The 18,548-nt window shown below is 46.4% G+C and overlaps 1 protein-coding gene across 2 annotated transcripts in view; it reads right to left on the bottom strand.

Annotated features, from left to right (window-relative positions):
* PNPLA7 (patatin like domain 7, lysophospholipase) overlaps window positions 1-18,548 on the bottom strand; it is a 169,466-nt gene that overhangs the window by 48,572 nt on the left and 102,346 nt on the right. For both annotated transcript variants that reach the window (XM_088459190.1, XM_088459191.1), the window contains 5 exons: window positions 16,809-16,958; window positions 10,105-10,168; window positions 9,246-9,414; window positions 6,546-6,728; window positions 2,663-2,781 (listed from right to left, as the gene is read on the bottom strand). In XM_088459190.1, coding sequence (XP_088315316.1) covers window positions 2,663-2,781; window positions 6,546-6,728; window positions 9,246-9,414; window positions 10,105-10,168; window positions 16,809-16,958 — 685 coding nt within the window. The remainder of the gene's footprint in view (window positions 1-2,662; window positions 2,782-6,545; window positions 6,729-9,245; window positions 9,415-10,104; window positions 10,169-16,808; window positions 16,959-18,548) is intronic.

Here is an 18,548-nt window from a genome sequence, read left to right as displayed (position 1 = left end):
AGGGGAATGGAGTATGGAGTGAAGGCAGGGTAGAGGCTAGGGGAATGGCGTATGGAGTGAATGTAGGGTAGAGGCTAGTGGAATGGAGCATGGAGTGGAGTGTAGGGTAGAGGCTAGGTGAATGGAGTATGGAGTGAAGGCAGGGTAGAGGCTAGGGGATTGGAGTATGGAGTGAAGGATAGGGTAGAGGCTAGGGGTATGGAGTGAAGTGTAGGGTAGAGGCTAGGGGAATGGAGTATGGAGTGAAGGCAGGGTAGAGGCTACGGGAATGGAGTATGGAGTGAAATGTAGGGTAGAGGCTAGGGGAATGGAGTAAAAGCAGGGTAGAGGCTAGGGGAATGGAGTATGGAGTGAAGGCAGGGTAGAGGCTAGGGGAATGGAGTATGGAGTGAAATGTAGGGTAGAGGCTAGGGGAATGGAGTAAAGGCAGGGTAGAGGCTAGGGGAATGGAGTATGGAGTGGAGGATAGGGTAGAGGCTAGGGGAATGGTGTATGGAGTGAAGGATAGGGTAGAGGCTAGGGGAATGGAGTATGGAGTGAAGGCAGGGTAGAGGCTAGGGGAATGGAGTAAAGGGAGGGTAGAGCCTAGGGGAATGGAGTATGGAGTGAATGCAGGGTAAAGGCTAGGGGAATGGAGTATGGAGTGAATGCAGGGTAGAGGCTAGGGGAATGGAGTATGGAGTGAATGCAGGGTAGAGGCTAGGGGAATGGAGTATGGAGTGAATGCAGGGTAGAGGCTAGGGGAATGGTATGGAGTGAAAGCAGGGTAGAGGCTAGGGGAATGGAGTATGAAGTGTAGGGTAGAGGCTAGGGGAATGGAGTATGGAGTGAAGTGTAGGGTAGAGGCTAGGGGTATGGAGTGAAGGCAGGGTAGAGGCTACGGGAATGGAGTATGGAGTGAAGTGTAGGGTAGAGGCTAGAGGAATGGAGTATGGAGTGAAGTGTAGGGTAGAGGCTAGGGGAATGGAGTATGGAGTGAAGGCAGGGTAGAGGCTAGGGGAATGGAGTATGGAGTGAAGGATAGGGTAGAGGCTAGGGGAATGGAGTATGGAGTGAAGTGTAGGGTAGAGGCTAGGGGAATGGAGTATGGAGTGAAGGCAGGGTAGAGGCTAGGGGAATGGAGTATGGAGTGAAGGATAGGGTAGAGACGCTCACTATGGTAAGTAGTGGTAAGTGACGGGAGTGGGGTATGAGGGAGAAGGAAGTAATCCGCAAACAATGAAACTTTACTCGACAAATGGGCGGACAGATTGGGTGAAAGTCACTAGTGGGTGACGGGAAGGGAAAAAAGGAGGCTCACTGGTGACGGGTAGTGCTAGGAGGCGAGTATGAGGGAAGAGGGACCTGCTAATCAGGGCTCTTAAACCCATCTTATTACTAACTCATTCATTTAAACTTTACCTTTTTTTCCTAAATTTCTGCAGAGTGAGGGGACCCCGGGACTGGCTGTATTACTTTGTGTCACTTTCATAAATTTCTCACATTTGTCAAAATACACTTAGAATTGCGCACTCCCATATAAAGTGCTTTTTTGGGGAGAGAACAATGCTCTGAAGTTTCCCCTAAACGGGTAAGGTGTCTCTATTCCATCAATTTAGTTTAACCCCTTTGCTGCCGGCGCCTTCCAACCCCAGTGCTGAGCCCACTGTTTGCCATTTGCGCTAGCCATACGACAATCACTACCATTTACACCTGGACACAGAGATGTGAGAAAATACCAATACCCTTGCAGCACCATCTAACACGTCACATAAAATGGCCCAAAAAGTGGTGGAGTTTTTTTTTAAATTGCAATTTTCAATACAATTAACTAAAAACAATTTTTCTCTTTTGTAAACACAACAGATAAATACTTAGTGGTTCGCGCCGTCTCGATTTAAACGCTTACAATGTGCAGGAATAATAGGTATGAAGTGTGAAGTGCTGAATAGCCGCCGGTTCATATCCCGATGCCAGCAGCCCGAAGGGAAAAGATCTCGACAGGGCAGGTAAGTACCCTATCTCTACCCCTCTTCCCCTCCCTCCCAACCATAACCCTCCCTTAGTGGTGCTTAACCCTAACCTCCCCCCTCCCTAGTGCCTAACCCTCAGCTCCCCTGGGAAAGGAAGGGGGGGGGGGCGGGGGAGTGTCTAACCCTATCACCCCCCCCAAAAAAAAAAAACATAACCCTAGCCCCGCTACACTCCCTAGACCTGACCCTAACCCACCTATGGGCGCCCTGGACTTACCTCATTCGGGCTGGCGTCCTTCGGCATTCCGGCGTCGGGATTAAGATAGGCTTCGGTATTTCATGCCCATCTTAAATCCCTTGTCGGTATTGAGACCGGCGGCATCAGTCGCCGGTCTCATAACTACATCCCAAATAATTTGGCACCTCAAAAAGGCTTACCTGTTTTTTAAACTAGAAAACCTAACCCCATTAAATGAGGTGACCCCTTTTATTGTATCTGTATCTGGGCCTTCGATATCCCAACATGCGGAAAATTTAACTTTTTGTGTACCAGACAATAACTACTAAGGGGACTCATCGTTCGAGAGAGGAGACTGCAAGCTCTTCATTTGACCGGGTATCATGGCCGATGAACGGACAGATCCACGTTTCCACGTAATGCTGGATGTACTGTACAATCCCCCACACAAATACACATACACGGGTCTCACCTGGCTCCACCGCCTCCCAGCACTAGCGCAATGGTGTTTCCGGTCAAGACACGGGCCAGGCGTGAGAAATCACAATGACGGTCTGGGGGCTTCTGGGACACCCGCTCATACATCTCAATCTGCCCATGGACAAGGGAACACAAAACAATACGTCATGATTCACAATAGGCGATGGGGGAAACTTATCAAGCCTGCTAAGGAGCGGAGAACTGGGCAAGATGAGAAGATGGCCCAAAACCACCAATCAGCTATGAGATATAGTAGCATTTATCAAGCACATTCTAGAAAATGATAGGTAGAAGCGGCTTGGTTGCTATGGGTAACCTCCCCACTTGTCCACTTGATACATTCCTCCCAGTTGGTATATTACATATCACTAGTAAGAACTTGGTCAAATACAGTTCCAGAGTTCTGACACAGGTTCAAGTAGAACTATTAGCAAATCAGAAACCTGGTTGGTTTAATTAGATACAGTCAGGAGAGTAAAGCAACCAATCAGCTTATGTCATTTATCTAGCAGAGTCTTTGAAATGACTGGTAGAAGCTCATTGGCTGCTCTGGGCAACTTCTGCACATTCGCTCTCTCCAAGGTTTGATACATCTCCCCCTGTACATAGATGCTGCACCTCGGGGTGGTCACTGGTTCCCGCTGACATCACAGAAAGACATAAATGCTGCTTTCCAGACTACAGAGGCAGCAGGGAGATGACCGTCATTGATTAGGACATAAAGTACAGTCGGTTTGGCAACACCTCTCTGCTTGTTGAATTGGGCTTCTATATCCTCCTATACACAATACAATGATTCACTCTAACTGGGAAACGTGTCTTTTGGGGACAAGGAGCAATCAAATCTCGTAACCAGATAGGAGCAGTCAAATCCTCAGCGTCCTATTCTGTTGCTGTATACTCTTATAAGTGCACACACTGGGGCTATACGTGGCTAGAAGGGGGGGTTGGTTTCTATAGTAACTGCAATACTCTGCACATTTATAGTGGAGGTTTCGGCAGCTCTCACAGGGACGTTTTACATACGGTGTGTACAGGAAGGGGCGGTCAGATGTTCTCAGAGTCCTGAGATTATTGTGCAGCATTACCGGCCTGTATAACCTAGTTTAACCCCATTTTACATAGAAAAAACATTTAGAGTTTTAGGGTCTAATTCTGGGTTACACGCAAAGCGCCGGTCGTTGCGGGCAGCAGCGGAAGCCACATTTCTTTTTATTTACGCTTACATTAACAGAGATCTTGACGCACACCCACCAAGAACATTGCTTGTGAACGCCCCGTTGCGCTTCTACAGCCGTTAAGTGGATGTACAATCAACGTGCGTACGATTCCACATCACCCGTACTGACATACGTGCCTTCAGTGCGGACACAAACACGCGGTACGCTCTCTAAGTGGACGTACGTCCGTCTCAGCAACAGGCCCTAAGGGTGCCCACACATATACCGATGTGCTCACGATCAGCCGATGTGTACGATTTGTGTACGATTTCCCTTGACACTCTCCCTGGCAGCTCTGCACACGATCTCCACACGATCTGCACACGATTTGGTGTCCAATCGTCAAACGATCTCTCCTGCAGTCACACTTTTTACAGTGCATTGTGTCCTAGATTGTCAGATCTGCCCTACTGCACGGCAGATCTGAAGATGCGATGCGCCTCCCCGCTGGTCGCACATCACGAGTGGGGACTCACGATTTCCTCACGATTTGGCCATATTTTACACGATCTGTCGTCACGATTCGTCGGAATCGGCCAGATCGTGTAAAATGTCGCTATATGTGTGGGCACCTTAGTGCGCACTGATAAAACAGTTTCTGCCCCCCCCCCCCACCCCGTTCCTTCTAAGCCTCAAAGCTGTTGTTGATAATCGGGGTTCATCGATGACAGTTCGCCGCCAACTTCACGCGACCCCCTTGTTAGTCACATCTATAAAAGGAACATGTAAAAACATTCTTGATAAAGGCTTGTATAGCCGAAACGCGTTGATCTGTGACCTGTGGGGCTGCCATTACCTAGCTGTCTAGGAGGAACCTGCATCAGAAAGGTGAACTGCTTGTTGGGGTAGCTATAATCACCCCTTATGCGTGTTAATGTGCCTTTCTAAAAAGGTTGCCTATGGTACGCTGCCATTTTATTCATTCTATGTTTTTTTTATATAACTCTGGAAATAAATGTGATAATACTGCACTATGAGAGATCATTATTTGTGATTTGTTTGAGATGCTGTAAAACACTGAAGGGTCTATTGTGCTAGTGTGTTTGAAGACTGTCGTTTAAGAAGACGAAAGAGAAGTTTGTTTTTACATTCTACATTTTTTCAACTACCTTTTTATATTTACCTGAGACTTTTAAAGGACTAAAAAAGACTTTTATGTGACTCTACCTCATGAGGAGCGCTTGAGATTTTGCTTTTTTTCATATTGATTGTTAGTGACGTGTGTAGGTCACATACTTAAGCTGTACTCCGGTGTGCATTGGAGCACGGGTGTATACACCTTTTTTATTTACATGTAAAAACAGCCTCGGTAACGATGCACTGGACGTTCACAGGAGAAGCGAGAAAAAAAAATGTCTTATGATTTTGATGTCAACTCCAGATGCCGCCCGTTATTAGTGGACAAGTTGTCGTTTGGAGTTGTACAAGTGCCTGACATGTAGAGAAGTAATTGGAGGACGGATTGTGACATGGACGCGAGCAACACTCGGAGAAAAGAAATGCCAGAGGAGGCCATTAAATGATTCCAAGGATCCTGCTGAATAAAACATCTAACGACATTACAGCCCAGCGCTGGTACCCTCTCTGATCAGCGACCGTGACGGACAGGCCTGGTATATAAATACAGGGACTTCATGTCAGCCTGGCTACTTAACCCATCCACTGTCAAATGGAAAACGGAGTGAGCGTTTTACCCACAGATAATGACGACTGTATTGGCCAGCAGCAACAGGTCTCTTTAACCTCAGTGCCCCAGGGCAGCAGTCACCAGTGGAATGTTATAGCACTGAAAGCGGTCAATATCTGGCTCCCCCTAGAGGCAGTGGGGTTACTTCTCACATCGTGGTTTTATAGTATAGCATTACACCAGACGCCCTAGCCGATGCCCATTACCTTATCGCACAACCAGTCACCAGAGGATCGCAGACTGGTGTCAAAGCTGGTCCCAAAACATTCTTCACTATGTACAAGAGGCGTATAGAAGCAACTGACTGGATTGGCTGGGTCTCCTGTCCAATCAGGTTTCTCATACATTACACACCTCCAGCCTGAGTAGGTTCAAAATACACACAGAGGCTGCTGCAATAAAGACCACTTTGCTCCTTCCTGCACCAGTGGCTGCTCCCAGTAGTGACTGGGGTCTTGTGTGGAGGCGCATCTACAAACCTCTATATGTATATATACACAGGCTCCTGTAACGGAATCTACATCTAGACGCCCGGCATTTCACCCTTGGCGGGATATGACAGTCGGGAAGCCGGCTGCCGGTATTAAGGCAGCCGGCTTCCCGATTGTATACCCCTGTAACAGGGTTGTCCAAAACTGGAGCTTTAAATTTGATCTAAGCCTATACCAGTTTGTAAAAGCAGACTAGACATACAATTCTCACTGTGGGGCATAAAGGTCAGATCCCAACGTTCTGTCTTGAATGCAACACACAGGACATGGGAAGGAAATTGTATTCTGCCTTTAAATAGAGCAGCATTTATTCAAATCGCGATTACCTTTAGGTGATGAAGAACACTTAGGAGGAAAGAGCAACTTAGACCATTTCTATGGAGGAGTTCACTCAACACTTGGAACTTTCAGTCACTGACTCTGTGGAGCTCTACAGTAACCCATCATGGCTGTGGCAGTGCGTGCGCCCGTTCTTACCAGTTTGGGCAGGCTTTTCTTGGAGAACACTCGGTGAGGACATCGCAGGTGCAGGTGTCCAGAACACCAGCTCCTCATGTTAAGCCACTCCACGGTGCGGGACGGCGGGGGCCCATCCTCTTTATGCAGCAGGATCAGCTGTTTCTGGGCCCGGACGGCCGTGTTCTCCAACATCTTCTCAAGCTGCGATATGGAAGAGCGGAATTAAGTGACGCAAAGTACTATACGAGTGTGAGAGACATATTCCAACTCGCGGCCTGCGGGTTTCCGATCACCCACCTAATTCCTGCAAATTACACTAGATGACGCGTTTCCCTCCCTCCTAAGGGCACAAAACTTATAAGAGGTAAAAAGAATGGTCTTATATAGTGTTTTCCCTTAACATAACCTATCACCCCTCCCTCCCCACTAGAAATGGTGGTGGTACAAACCTCACAACCCCATGTAGCTCGTTCCGCCAGCAAGCAAACACAGAGCAGTTAATACTGTGCCCCCTCATTATGCTGCCAGCTCAACACGGTCATCGTAGAGAAATTGGGGCATAATTTTCTTTAGAGGATATATCTGGGGGATGTAGTCGACATCCCGGCGGTCAGTATGCCGACACTCAAATCGCTGGCACCGGTATCCCGACACCAGTCAGAATCCTGATGATAGCATCCTGAGGTTAAGTATTAGGGTAAGGTGGAGGGTTAGGATTAGTCACTAGGGGGAGGGTATTTACCGGCAGTGGTCAGTATTCTAACCCAGTCGGGATACCGGCGTCGGGATTTTCACCGTCAGTATCCTGAACACCGGCATCCCTTACCCATCCCATATCTGGTATTAAGCGAGGGTGGCACTGGTGGTAAGTGAGGGTGGCACATGTAATGTTGAAAAGAGGGTGGCAGAGTTTTAAAACAACTCTGGGCTCAGCTATTACACTGACGGGGGCACTTTTTAAACCACAGAGACCATGGTATGTAACCCCCCATGTTTTGTATATGGAAGGGGCGGCAGAATAGCTTGTTAAATTAATTCACATTACAAGCTCCGAACATTACATTGTGAACTAAATCTGACTTTGCAGAAGCAGCCAGAATGGTCCTGTAAAGGGTTAATGCAATCCGGTCTTGTGCAGACCTGTGACTGAATACAATCTGTCCTATTATAAACCCGCGCAGGGACCGTCACTCCTGACCCTCGCTAGACGCGCACAGAATGTGTGGATGTGAAAACTCCGAGCTCTCTGTTGATTACATGCAACCTCTGCGCGTCTGGGCAGGAACTGCGAGAACGTGAAAATCAAACCAATATCTCTGATGCAATCCCCTAAGGATATAAACACAAGATAATTCCAGCTGGCTCCTCAACTTCACATTGATGTTCATATATCGGTTTACTGCTAGCATTACTTCTAACGGGGCTAAGCAACGTGTGGCGCTCCAGCGGCTGTGGAACTACACATCCCAGCTCGCCCTGCCACAGGTTTGCTATTAGGTAGCAGGGCATGCTGGGATGTATGGTTCCACAGCAGCTGGAGCACCACACGTTGCCTACCTCTGACCTATAACGTTAGGCAACTTGCGGCTGCTGTAGAACTACAAGTCCCAGTAACCCCCATGCCCCCTTTTCACTACAGCTGTAGAGCTACTGGTTACCCATCTGCGATTATTAGAATAGCAGTTTATGCTGTAAGGCTGCAAAGCATGCATGACTACCAATATAATTAAATACAAGGTTAATTAATTTCCCGGGATGTTATTGTGCATTATTTAACACTCGACAGGGTTGCCCTTTGGGATTCCCGCATGGCTGGCCCATTGTACAACACAAGTGCTTCTACGATAGATCCCCTTTAGATTGTAAGCTCTAGTGCTCAGGAACTTCGTTACGGCTTTGCTGATCTCGGTATGTGGACATCGTGCTCCGCTGACTGCACAGGGCTGTATAAATAGGGGATACTGCTCGTGTAGGGGTCACAGGTGGGATCGGACTAGGTGCACGCCACGGCGCAAGGTAGCGAGGGAGTAAAAAGAAGATGGCGGGAGAGCAGATGCTGAATATAGTAGAGAAAATTAGATCTAATAATAGGATGGTCTCTTGGGTTCTGGAATAAATTTACATGAATAATACTAATAAAAACAATATGGCACAAGGGGGTGGCTGCTGCCTTAACACAATGCTGAAAGCAGGTTATACGAGTTCCATATACCATGCACACCATCTGGGGGTCATAAATTATATATATATATATAGGCACAATACTTTGTTCTAACGAATGTAGCCAATCTCGTCTCATAAGACGGCAACAAGCCCCCGGTAATATAGCGGGCAGCACAGTTTAATGTGCACGTTCTGTTAGGCGTTACGCTGGACATTCTTGGCGCATTTCGGTGAAATCCTTCAGTTTGCGCCACAGTTTTATGGTCTGTAACACATTATTCTATACAGGACTAATGAGAAATAACTTGTTGTCAATCAGACCAAAGATAACCCCGTGTTGGGAGAACAACGGACCCCCCGTACACACGAGTTACACATTCATGACAATACGGGGGGCCACAATGGCGCTCCAGTGACTGTCCATACACCAGCAGATCACCTTCATAGTGCTGTATCCAGGACACAGCGGATGTAAATGCCATAGACTACTTGGTTCGGTTAGACCAGTTGTAAGTAAAGGGTGAAGTTCGCGGTAGCCATTATCAGTAGACTCACCTCTCCAACGGTGGGCTCCTGATCCCCCAGACCCACAATAAGGATGCAGTCAGCCTGCCGAATGCAGCGCTGGGTCCACGGCGTTAGGCAGTAGTCGGACTGGTACAGGACAATTCGGTGGATGTCTTCCTGTTGACCCAGCCAGCTGGATAGTCTATACTCATGGACGCTGCATATTAAATGACACAGTACATGTTACGTGCGCTTGCAGCTGAAAGGCAACCTCTATTGCCTCCGTAATAATATTTCTGTGTATTAACAGCAGCTACACACAGAGGCGGCAGCCATTTTGTGAGGTGAACCAACATTCCATAAGTGTGCAGCTTATAAAACGCAGGAGGAATCGGTGGTGGCCATGTGGAGGGCGGCCCTCGGTGATACGGCTAGTTCCTAGGGAATAGATAATGGAGATGTCTCGTACCATAAATAAGGGCAATGCAGAGTTGGAAGTAAATCGGGCATATAGTACTCGATTGAAACGTTCTCATGACACCCTTTGGTCTTTGTGAGTCGGCTGATACCTATGCGAGACTATCCCTGCCCGCCCACTGCGCCTCTCTGGTCAGAATGCGCTTGGGTCTGCATTTTCGTATTGCGTACGCACTCTTTAGCTGAACAGGCAGGGTGAAAGCGTGCACAAGGTGACATATGTTCAACTCTGCATCACACCCAAAATGGCTGCCTATGCTGCAGGTTGGGGACAGTGACAACATAATCAATGTAATTTAATAACCTTAGACTTTTAAACACAGACATATTAGACTCATTGCGGAGAACAATGGCAAATTATGGGAGGCTTAGAAACGTGACTGCTCAGCAATTATGCAAGAGAAGCAATACTAAATATAAAAGTACTAACCTGTCCAGAGCGGCCGATCCCAGTCGCTGCTTGATATTGTCACTGGTGAGCAGTAATGTGGGGCCTGAGGGGAAATGGATATGAAAATATTCTAAGTACATACTGCTTTTTGTTTAAATGCACTGACTGAGGACTCCAGGTGACCCATTCATTCAAATTCACCTCAGCAATTTAGGAACAGCGTCGGGGGAAGTGTAATAGGCTCTGGTTTTGCAGTATCGCCAATTTCCTGCAATTTTGCCAGCCGTTCTTAAAAAGGTTATTTATTAGAGGCAAAACCCCAGCGGGATTTGCCTTTAACTAACATTGCTGCTTTAAAACCAGCCCCTGAAATCTTAGCAATTTGGCAAAACTGGAACCTAATCACATTTCCCTTGTTTGTTTATATAATTTCTTATATCAACCTGAGTACACTAGATAGAACTAGACCAGTAATAAGTGCACAAGCCCTCCTCACACAGCCAGGGCAGCCATTTTGTGGGCTGAACGAATATCCATAGCAATGTACTCTATAAATTTACTAAGTTGTAAAGACATCACTTCATGCATCATCCCAAACAAACCAGACATTTAGCCCAAAAGCTGAACCCCCAGATCTACTAAACTTGGTAGCAAAAGCATGTGGCCAAAATTGGACATTTGGCAACACGGGTGAGGTTACTGGGAGGTGGGGTGTAATCAGTTACTACACATGTATGCTTCACTATATATTTAGTAGGGTACGGGCAGCAGGCCTGTTACAAGGCTGCATAGGTTTTTATTTCAGAGTGTTTTTTTTTCTAAGTGGTAAAACATGCACAGCATAATTTAAAGCGCTAGACAGGAGTTAAACAGGAGGAACACAGGAGGACAACATTTAATAAGAACTCTTTACAACTTGGAAACAATTGAAAAAGGATCTTCTGAGTTTCTGGATACCCTGCAACTCAGCCACCAGCTTTCATTATAACATGGACACAACTTTTGCCAACACCCTGCTTCAACATTGCTAGAAACTACCAGTTAGTTTGCTGCACTTTAATTTTTGTGTGTATGTTTTTAGACTCTACACTGTTTAAATCATTCCTGTACCACTGTCAATTTATCTCTATACCACTGTAGTTTCTATCGTTGTTTAGCACCTGTACATCTTTAAGAATACTTGATCGTAAATTTAAAGTCCTGCAACTTTAACAGCTCCAAACTCATTTTGTTTATTAGATACTACTGTAGTTGTGCCTTTACATCTACCATCACTGTTCCTCCTTTGACCTGATTTTAGACATTTTAACTGTACTGTTCCTGTGTCTCAATCTCATCACTACTACTGCTGTTTCTCTCCCAATTCCCTCATCTACACTATGGGGAAATTTACTAAGATGGGAGTTCTATTTAAGAAGTGATGTTGCCCATAGCAACCAATCAGATCCTACTTCTCATTTATCTAGCAACTTCTAGAAGATAATACCTGGAATCTGGTTGCTATGGGCAACATCACTTCTTAATAGAACTCCCACCTTAGTAAATTTAACCCTATGTCTCTCTTCTGCTACCCCCCTCTCTCAGCAGCTATATATTTATCTCCTCTACCACCAGTTCCCATCTCTTTCCTCCCTCCATAGTCTCCCCCCTCCTTCCTCTCCTCTGTCTCCCTTTATTCCATCTATTACTCTCCACCATATCGCCCACAACTCCCTTATTATTTACTCCTATTCCAACATGGTCCTGCTACACCACCACTAAGCCCTGCACCCTCCCTTTTCTTCAAGTTACCTCTCCTCCACCCACACCACACTAAACCTCCATCTTGCCCATCACCTGCTGTCACCCTTCCTCATTCAAAGCCCACCACATACCAACACTATCCTTATCTCCATGCTCTAAATCAATCTCAACCCTACACTACACAAACCCAAACAATCTCCTTCTCTCTCCTCTTAACTCCGTCCCTCTCTCCTGTGTCCTCTGGATAGCCAGTTCTGTCTATAATCAACTGGTCCCCATCTATGACAGCTTAATCTCAAACTCCTTGAATCACCTAGCCATCACCAAATCCTGGATTTACCCATCTGACACCACTTTCCTACAGCTATCTCCTTTGAGGGCCTCACATTCTTTCACACTCCCTGGCCTGAAGGTTGCCACAGTGTTGGTGTTAGGGTACTTCTATCGTCTGGTCACTCCCACCAACTCTTACCTTCTAAACTCTCCATTTCATTCTTTCCATTCAATGCTCATGATATTCACCTCTTCCAACTTCTTCGAGTAGCTGCCTTTTTTCATCCCCCTGGCCTTAGCTTAAAATTTCTTGATAACTTTGCTTCCTGGCTCATAATCTTCAAACGGGCTCTCAAGACCACTTTCTTCCTCAAAGCTTTCCAGCTCTCATCCTAACCCACTACTCCATGTTTCTTCCTCACAATCCAGCCCATCTGTGTCACCCCTGCTTGTCTGACCCTCCCTCTATAGAATGTAAGCTCTCATGAGCAGGGCCCTCTTCCCTCTCGGGCTTCTCCTTCCCTTACTTATACTTTTATTTACACAATTGGTTGCTGGCACCCTGCTGCTTATAAAAGGGTTATGCAGCAATGTTTATAAATCATGTATTTGTCCTTCATTGTTTGTACTGTTAATGATGGTTTTTCTTGTGTGCACATTTGTTTATGTACTTTGTAGGGCGCTGCGGACCCCTTGTGGCGCCATATAAATGATAATAATAATACTGCTGTAATATAGAACTTTGTGTATGACATAGACAGATATACAATGGAGAGGTAACACTGCAAAGACCTCAGAAGATGGCATTTAATGAATCTCCCGGGAGAACCATAATCCTCTTACTATCTCACTACAGTCTCTGCAGCTGATCAGTAACCCGGTGCCAAAAGTCACTGCCAGCCCTTTCCTATATCACGGAGAGTGGGAACAGCGTCAGTGATCTGTATTGGGAGGGATTGAGGATTTCATACAGCCGATGCCTAACCTTCGGGCCACCAAGCTCACAACTTGCAGAGATACGTCCTAAGCGGTCTAGCCATGTATTACATAACCCTCAGCAAGCACTGGGGCCAATGATTCAGCGCGTTCGCCTGAGCGACACGAGGCGACCTTACTAAAACATGCTCCTCTAACCAGACACAAGCAACTCAGGCACAAGGGTAGGGTGTTAGTCTACAAGTCATTCTTCAACACATTCATGGAGGTAGGTTGAATGGTTGCAAAGAAGCGAAAACATTGCTGAGCGAGACCTAACGAGGCTGCTGCGATTGTGGGAAGACGGAAGATATTACAGTTCCGTCTCTTTTGGTGAAAGGCTGGGGATGTGAGAGAGGAGCTTTTGAGAGCTCTCACCCTATTGTCTAGGACAGGGCACACTGCCCCGAGCCATGATCACCCAGTAATGAGCAGTAATGATAGCAAAGAGGAGTCTGCACAGGGAGGTAACATATTTCCTGGGACCGGGTCTGTCTGACCAGAGTCTCCTTGGCAACGGCCAAGAATGGAGACCTCAGTGTGATTATCACTCCTTTGAAGTCACTTAGTCACCGAACACACACAGTGACAAACCGGCAAGGGGTTCTGGGCCGAGCGCCCAGCACAGAGCGCGATGACAAACAAACAATCCGATTTGTCACTTTTCAGTAAAGAATAAATAAATCGGGAAGAATGAAACTTCAGCGACGGTAATAAAGAGAGATTTTTAAATAGCAACTAAGAACCCATTGCCTCTGTCCACCTCACCAGGTAAATCTAGCAATGCATACATCACACCGGCACTGGACCTAAACCCCATTGCCGACCGATTTCCAGTATTTCATGTAAACAAATGACATTAAAGTACCCGATTCTCAGTCGGACGCTAGGCCAACATTCACGCAAACGGGCGATGTTTGATCAACTGCGCATGCATTAGAGTCACGCCGCGCCTGCATTCCGATTTGCTCACATTTAGACGCACGGTAGCAGTAATGTAAGTGGGGTTCCTAGACGGTGACTGGGAGGTAACAGGGCTCACATAAGAGGCCATTCTCAGACGTAGAAGTTGCCCCTGCCATAGGATTGGTGCAAGTTTCGATGCACGCACCAGATAGTAATGCAGAATCTATAGACGCCGCAAGTGGGCGTCTCAGTCCTTGCACATTTGGACGCGCGGATTTACACCAGGAAAGGGCTTTGTAGCGGTATTATCATAAAGTCACAGATGAAAATGCGGAATAAGATGCAAGTATGGCCGCCAGTGCCTCCGAATCATACCCTAAATTTTCTGGAAATTACTCTTTCACAAGACAAATTTTTAAAATGCCCTAAAATATTTTCTAGGAAGAGATTTAGGGGGTCTAGTTACTAAGCAGTGTTAGGAGACAGAGTGGAAAGTGATAAGGTGCCAGCCAATCAGCTCCTAACTGTCATTTTTCTAACACAGCCTGTGAGATGACAGTTGGGAGCTGATTGGCTGGCACCTTATCACTTTCCACTCTGTCTCCTAACACTGCTTAGTAAATAGACCCCTATGTCACAGTATTCATCACCCTGAACTCTGAGAAGTAAACTATGTGTTACAAGTGCCTCAGTACACCGGCATCCTCATTTAGCCTGAGATGATGAATACTGATGCACTTTTCACTTTGATATTTATACCTCTGCCTGTCACAGCTGATTGACGGACATTGCTGGGAATGATTATGGAATGCACTGCTGATAGTTTTTTTTATACTTCTTGTATAATATATATACATTCCGTATGATTGTCCTCCCCGACTGTACCCTACCCTAGCATTAAAGGGAATTTCCACACTCTGGCGATTTTATGTTAGTGGCTTTTTATAGTCTTATTAGACTAAGGCAGGACGCTCGCAAGCAGGTCGATGTTCCCCACTGCGCATGCGCACGACGGAGGGAGCTCCGTCGTGCGCATGCGCGAGACCTGGCGAGCGACGGGCTCACCATCTCTCCAGGTCTCGCACCAAAGGGGGTGTGCTGTCGATGTTGATTGACAGCACGCCCCCTTAGGTGGTCAAGACCATCGCGACCATCATGGACGCTCGCTATAGCTGTGGGTGGTAACCCACAGCTATGCGAGCTTCCATGAGGACGCTCCAAAAAAAGGTAGGAGGGCCCTGATTCAGAGCGAGCGCTCTGGTCAGAGCGTTCAGCTCTGAATCAGGCCCTAAATATGTTGCCTGGCCTTTCTGGTTTCTCCATTTGATGTTCAGCAATGGCCCATACACTGCCCAGACAAGAGTCATTCTTTACCTAGCACCACTTTCTAGGTCCACCGCGTGCAGCAATTACTGCAGACGGCCTTCTTGGCAAACAAGTTCCTGGACACAGCAGGCGTTATGCTTTGCCATTCCGCCTTATGTACAGAGACCAACTGTGACACTAAAAGTCGAGTCAGTCTAGAACGCACCCGTCGCTCCAAATCGTCCCAGAGGTTCTCAATGAGGTTAAGATCTGGACTCCGAGCTGGTCAGTCCATCCAGGTTACCGAAATTTCTGTATACCAGTCCTCCGTCGCCCTGGAAACATGACAGGTGGCATTGTCGTCCTGATCAATACATTCATTGTTTCTGCAGAACTGCAAGTGCACGGGCCAACCTGCCAAGTGTTCTTGTGGAAACATTAGTGGCCATTTGGAACTCGTAGGCATGGAAGGCATTTCACTTACGCTGGGGTGTCTACTCACTTTTGTCTACATAGTGTATATTATATATAATATAGTATGGGGGTGCACTCACCAGCCTTCAGCCAATAATTTAAGATGATAACTTTATTATTCCATCATGATAAAAAAAAAAATCAGACGTTTCGGTCCTATTTGGACCTTTGTCAAAGGTCCAAATAGGACCGAAACGTCAGATTTCTGGTTTTCGGTATATATATATAAATATATATATACACATACACACACATATATACATATATACACACACATACACACAGCTGGATAATCGATACATACATATATACACACGCATATGCACGGATATATTATATAATACATATATATATACATATAATACACACACACAGCTGCTGCCTGCTACAAGACGCTGTTATCCCTCGGCAGCTGGCTCTGCAAGACTGGGGCCAGACAGGAACATGCTGCTGAAATACTCTGCACTTGATGGGCTCTCACTATTACAGCACCTGCAATGGCTCATTCTTCCTGCTTGTCCATTTATTTTGTTGATAAAAATAATCCTCAAATTCTATTTTACTAAACAAAAAATCATTTCTTTGCTGACCAATGCGTAAAACTGGACTGTACTCCGTCTGTGTTCTTTCAGTGTCCAAGATGTGTATTTAATTAATTCACGCCTCTCCCCCCCCCGCCGGCGTCACGGCAGGGAATCTTGTAGCGCTGCCTCCGAGACCTCCAGGCACTACGGTGTAATGAGGCCGGGAAAGGTCTGAGTGGTAAGGTGGACAGCTGCCAGATGAAAGCCGCTGGTACAATAAGCTTCTGATGCTCATACTGACTTCTGACTACGCTACTGTATTAAGTATGGACAAGAAACACAATTGGCTTTGATTTGTTTTAAAAAAGTATTTCATTCAAAAAGATCCACTTTACCGGATGGTGGTTTTTTTTAAATGGAGCTGAAACAATTACTGCAGGACAACATTTAAAGAGGAAGTATTCTGTGCTAAAGGACTACAGAACCGTGGCTGTATCCCCTCGTGGAACCCATCTATAGGTAATAGCCAGAGCAGGTACCCACCTACTGCGCTGAGCGCGTGTTTCAGTTCCAGGGTGAAGGCGGTGAGAGGAACCTCTTCGGATACCGGCAGAATGGCTACCGTGGACAGGTTACTGGCTGGATTGCCGGAATCCCACTTACTGCCAGTGGTGTGAAGTCCCAGACCGTGACCTGAAAACAAGAAACGTCCCGATGGTCAAACGTGCTTGTATGTGGTACAGGAGCAAGACACAATATAACTAGTGTACGAGAAGATCGAGCAACGCACATACAGGGTCACAGCGCTAGATCCAATTTAGGCTAAATTCCCTTCTACAATCTACCGTGAGATACTATATGGAAACTACTGATGCCCAGGAGAGGAACTATGGGATCGACTACGCCAAAAAATCAATTATATAATACTGATGTAAAACCAAATGGGCTTTAATTATAGTTCGTATTGGAATCGGTATGAAATACCGACAGATCCCGGCAGTGGCAGCCCAACAGCGCTGGAAATCCCGATCGTCCTCAGGTAAGTATATACTAACCTAACCCCCACAACCCTCCTTAGGGGTGCCTAACCCTAACCTCCCCCCCAAGTGCCTAACCCTAACCACTCCCTTCCCTGCTGCCTAAACCTAAGTCCCCCGAGGAGTGCCTACCCCTAACCCTCCCTCTAGCCTAACCCTAAGTCCCCCCCGGGGGCCCTAAACCTATCCGCAGCTGTCCGCTCGCGGCGCCCGGCATCCCTTCGATCGGGATGCTGGGCGCCCGTCTCCCAGCGTCGGGAAAATGACAGGTGTCTAGATATAGACGCCTGTCATTTAACCCTCGCCGGGATAAAGCAGTCGGGAAGCCGGCTGTCAGGATCAAGTCAGCCAGTTTCCCGATTGCATCCCGTTCGTATTTTATAAAGGTAAAATATTGGCAATTACCTAACCAGTTAAAACGTTTGGACAGTGATAGTAAAATTGGTCTCTTATGTATTATATATTGATTGCAATGGCTTCTTCGATTTTTTTTTTTTTTAGAGGAAAATAAAATCTTTATAATGATCAGGTAATTTTTTTTTTAGCAACACTTTTGGGAATGATTATGTATTATCTTACATCACCTATATTACATATGCTCACCCATTATGCTCTGTATAGTACTCTGAGGGCATGCTGCAGAGATGGGCGCCCCTGAACTGCGCACACTGAAAAATGCGTATAATTGTGCGGTGTTAAAAAAAAATAAAAAAATCACAAGATACATTCTGTCTAACAGTTGTACGATCATCTCGGTATCTGTGAGTAATTACTACTGTATAAGCACAGCTATTGCCCCCCGTGCTCTGTATAGGTCGATGTTGCTGTACTACGGTGCCTGACTTACAGCCGTGTTCCATCACAGCCAAGCGGTTATCCAGCTGACAGTAGTCACTTCAGGTTCAGCAACGTTCAGTACAATATCATTCAATAACATTAGCTGGGAAATCTCATCGCACAGAGGAGATACAAGCCAGAATGTAGCTCATCCCAAAAACCATTAGTTCATTAAATGTTCACATGTCAATATTGCAAATCTCGACTCACATCTGACAATACCACCGCGTGACGCCATTGTCCCCCAGTGGATGATGGGAATAAAAATAATTTTGCAGTTTGAGCAAGATAACAGCAAGATAACTATAAAAGACGCAGCCTCATAATCAGGGTTTGAACGGTAGCGCAACATTTGCACAACTCAGTTGAAACCCGATGGCGTTGGGCCTATGGCGTGGTTAAGGGCACT

The sequence above is a fragment of the Taudactylus pleione genome, unplaced genomic scaffold, assembly GCF_031769625.1.
Source record: "Taudactylus pleione unplaced genomic scaffold, aTauple2 ptg000897l, whole genome shotgun sequence".
Classification (NCBI taxonomy): domain Eukaryota; kingdom Metazoa; phylum Chordata; class Amphibia; order Anura; family Myobatrachidae; genus Taudactylus; species Taudactylus pleione.
The sequence above is the reverse complement of the archived record's forward strand: the minus strand, read 5'-3'. Positions and strand labels throughout refer to the sequence as shown.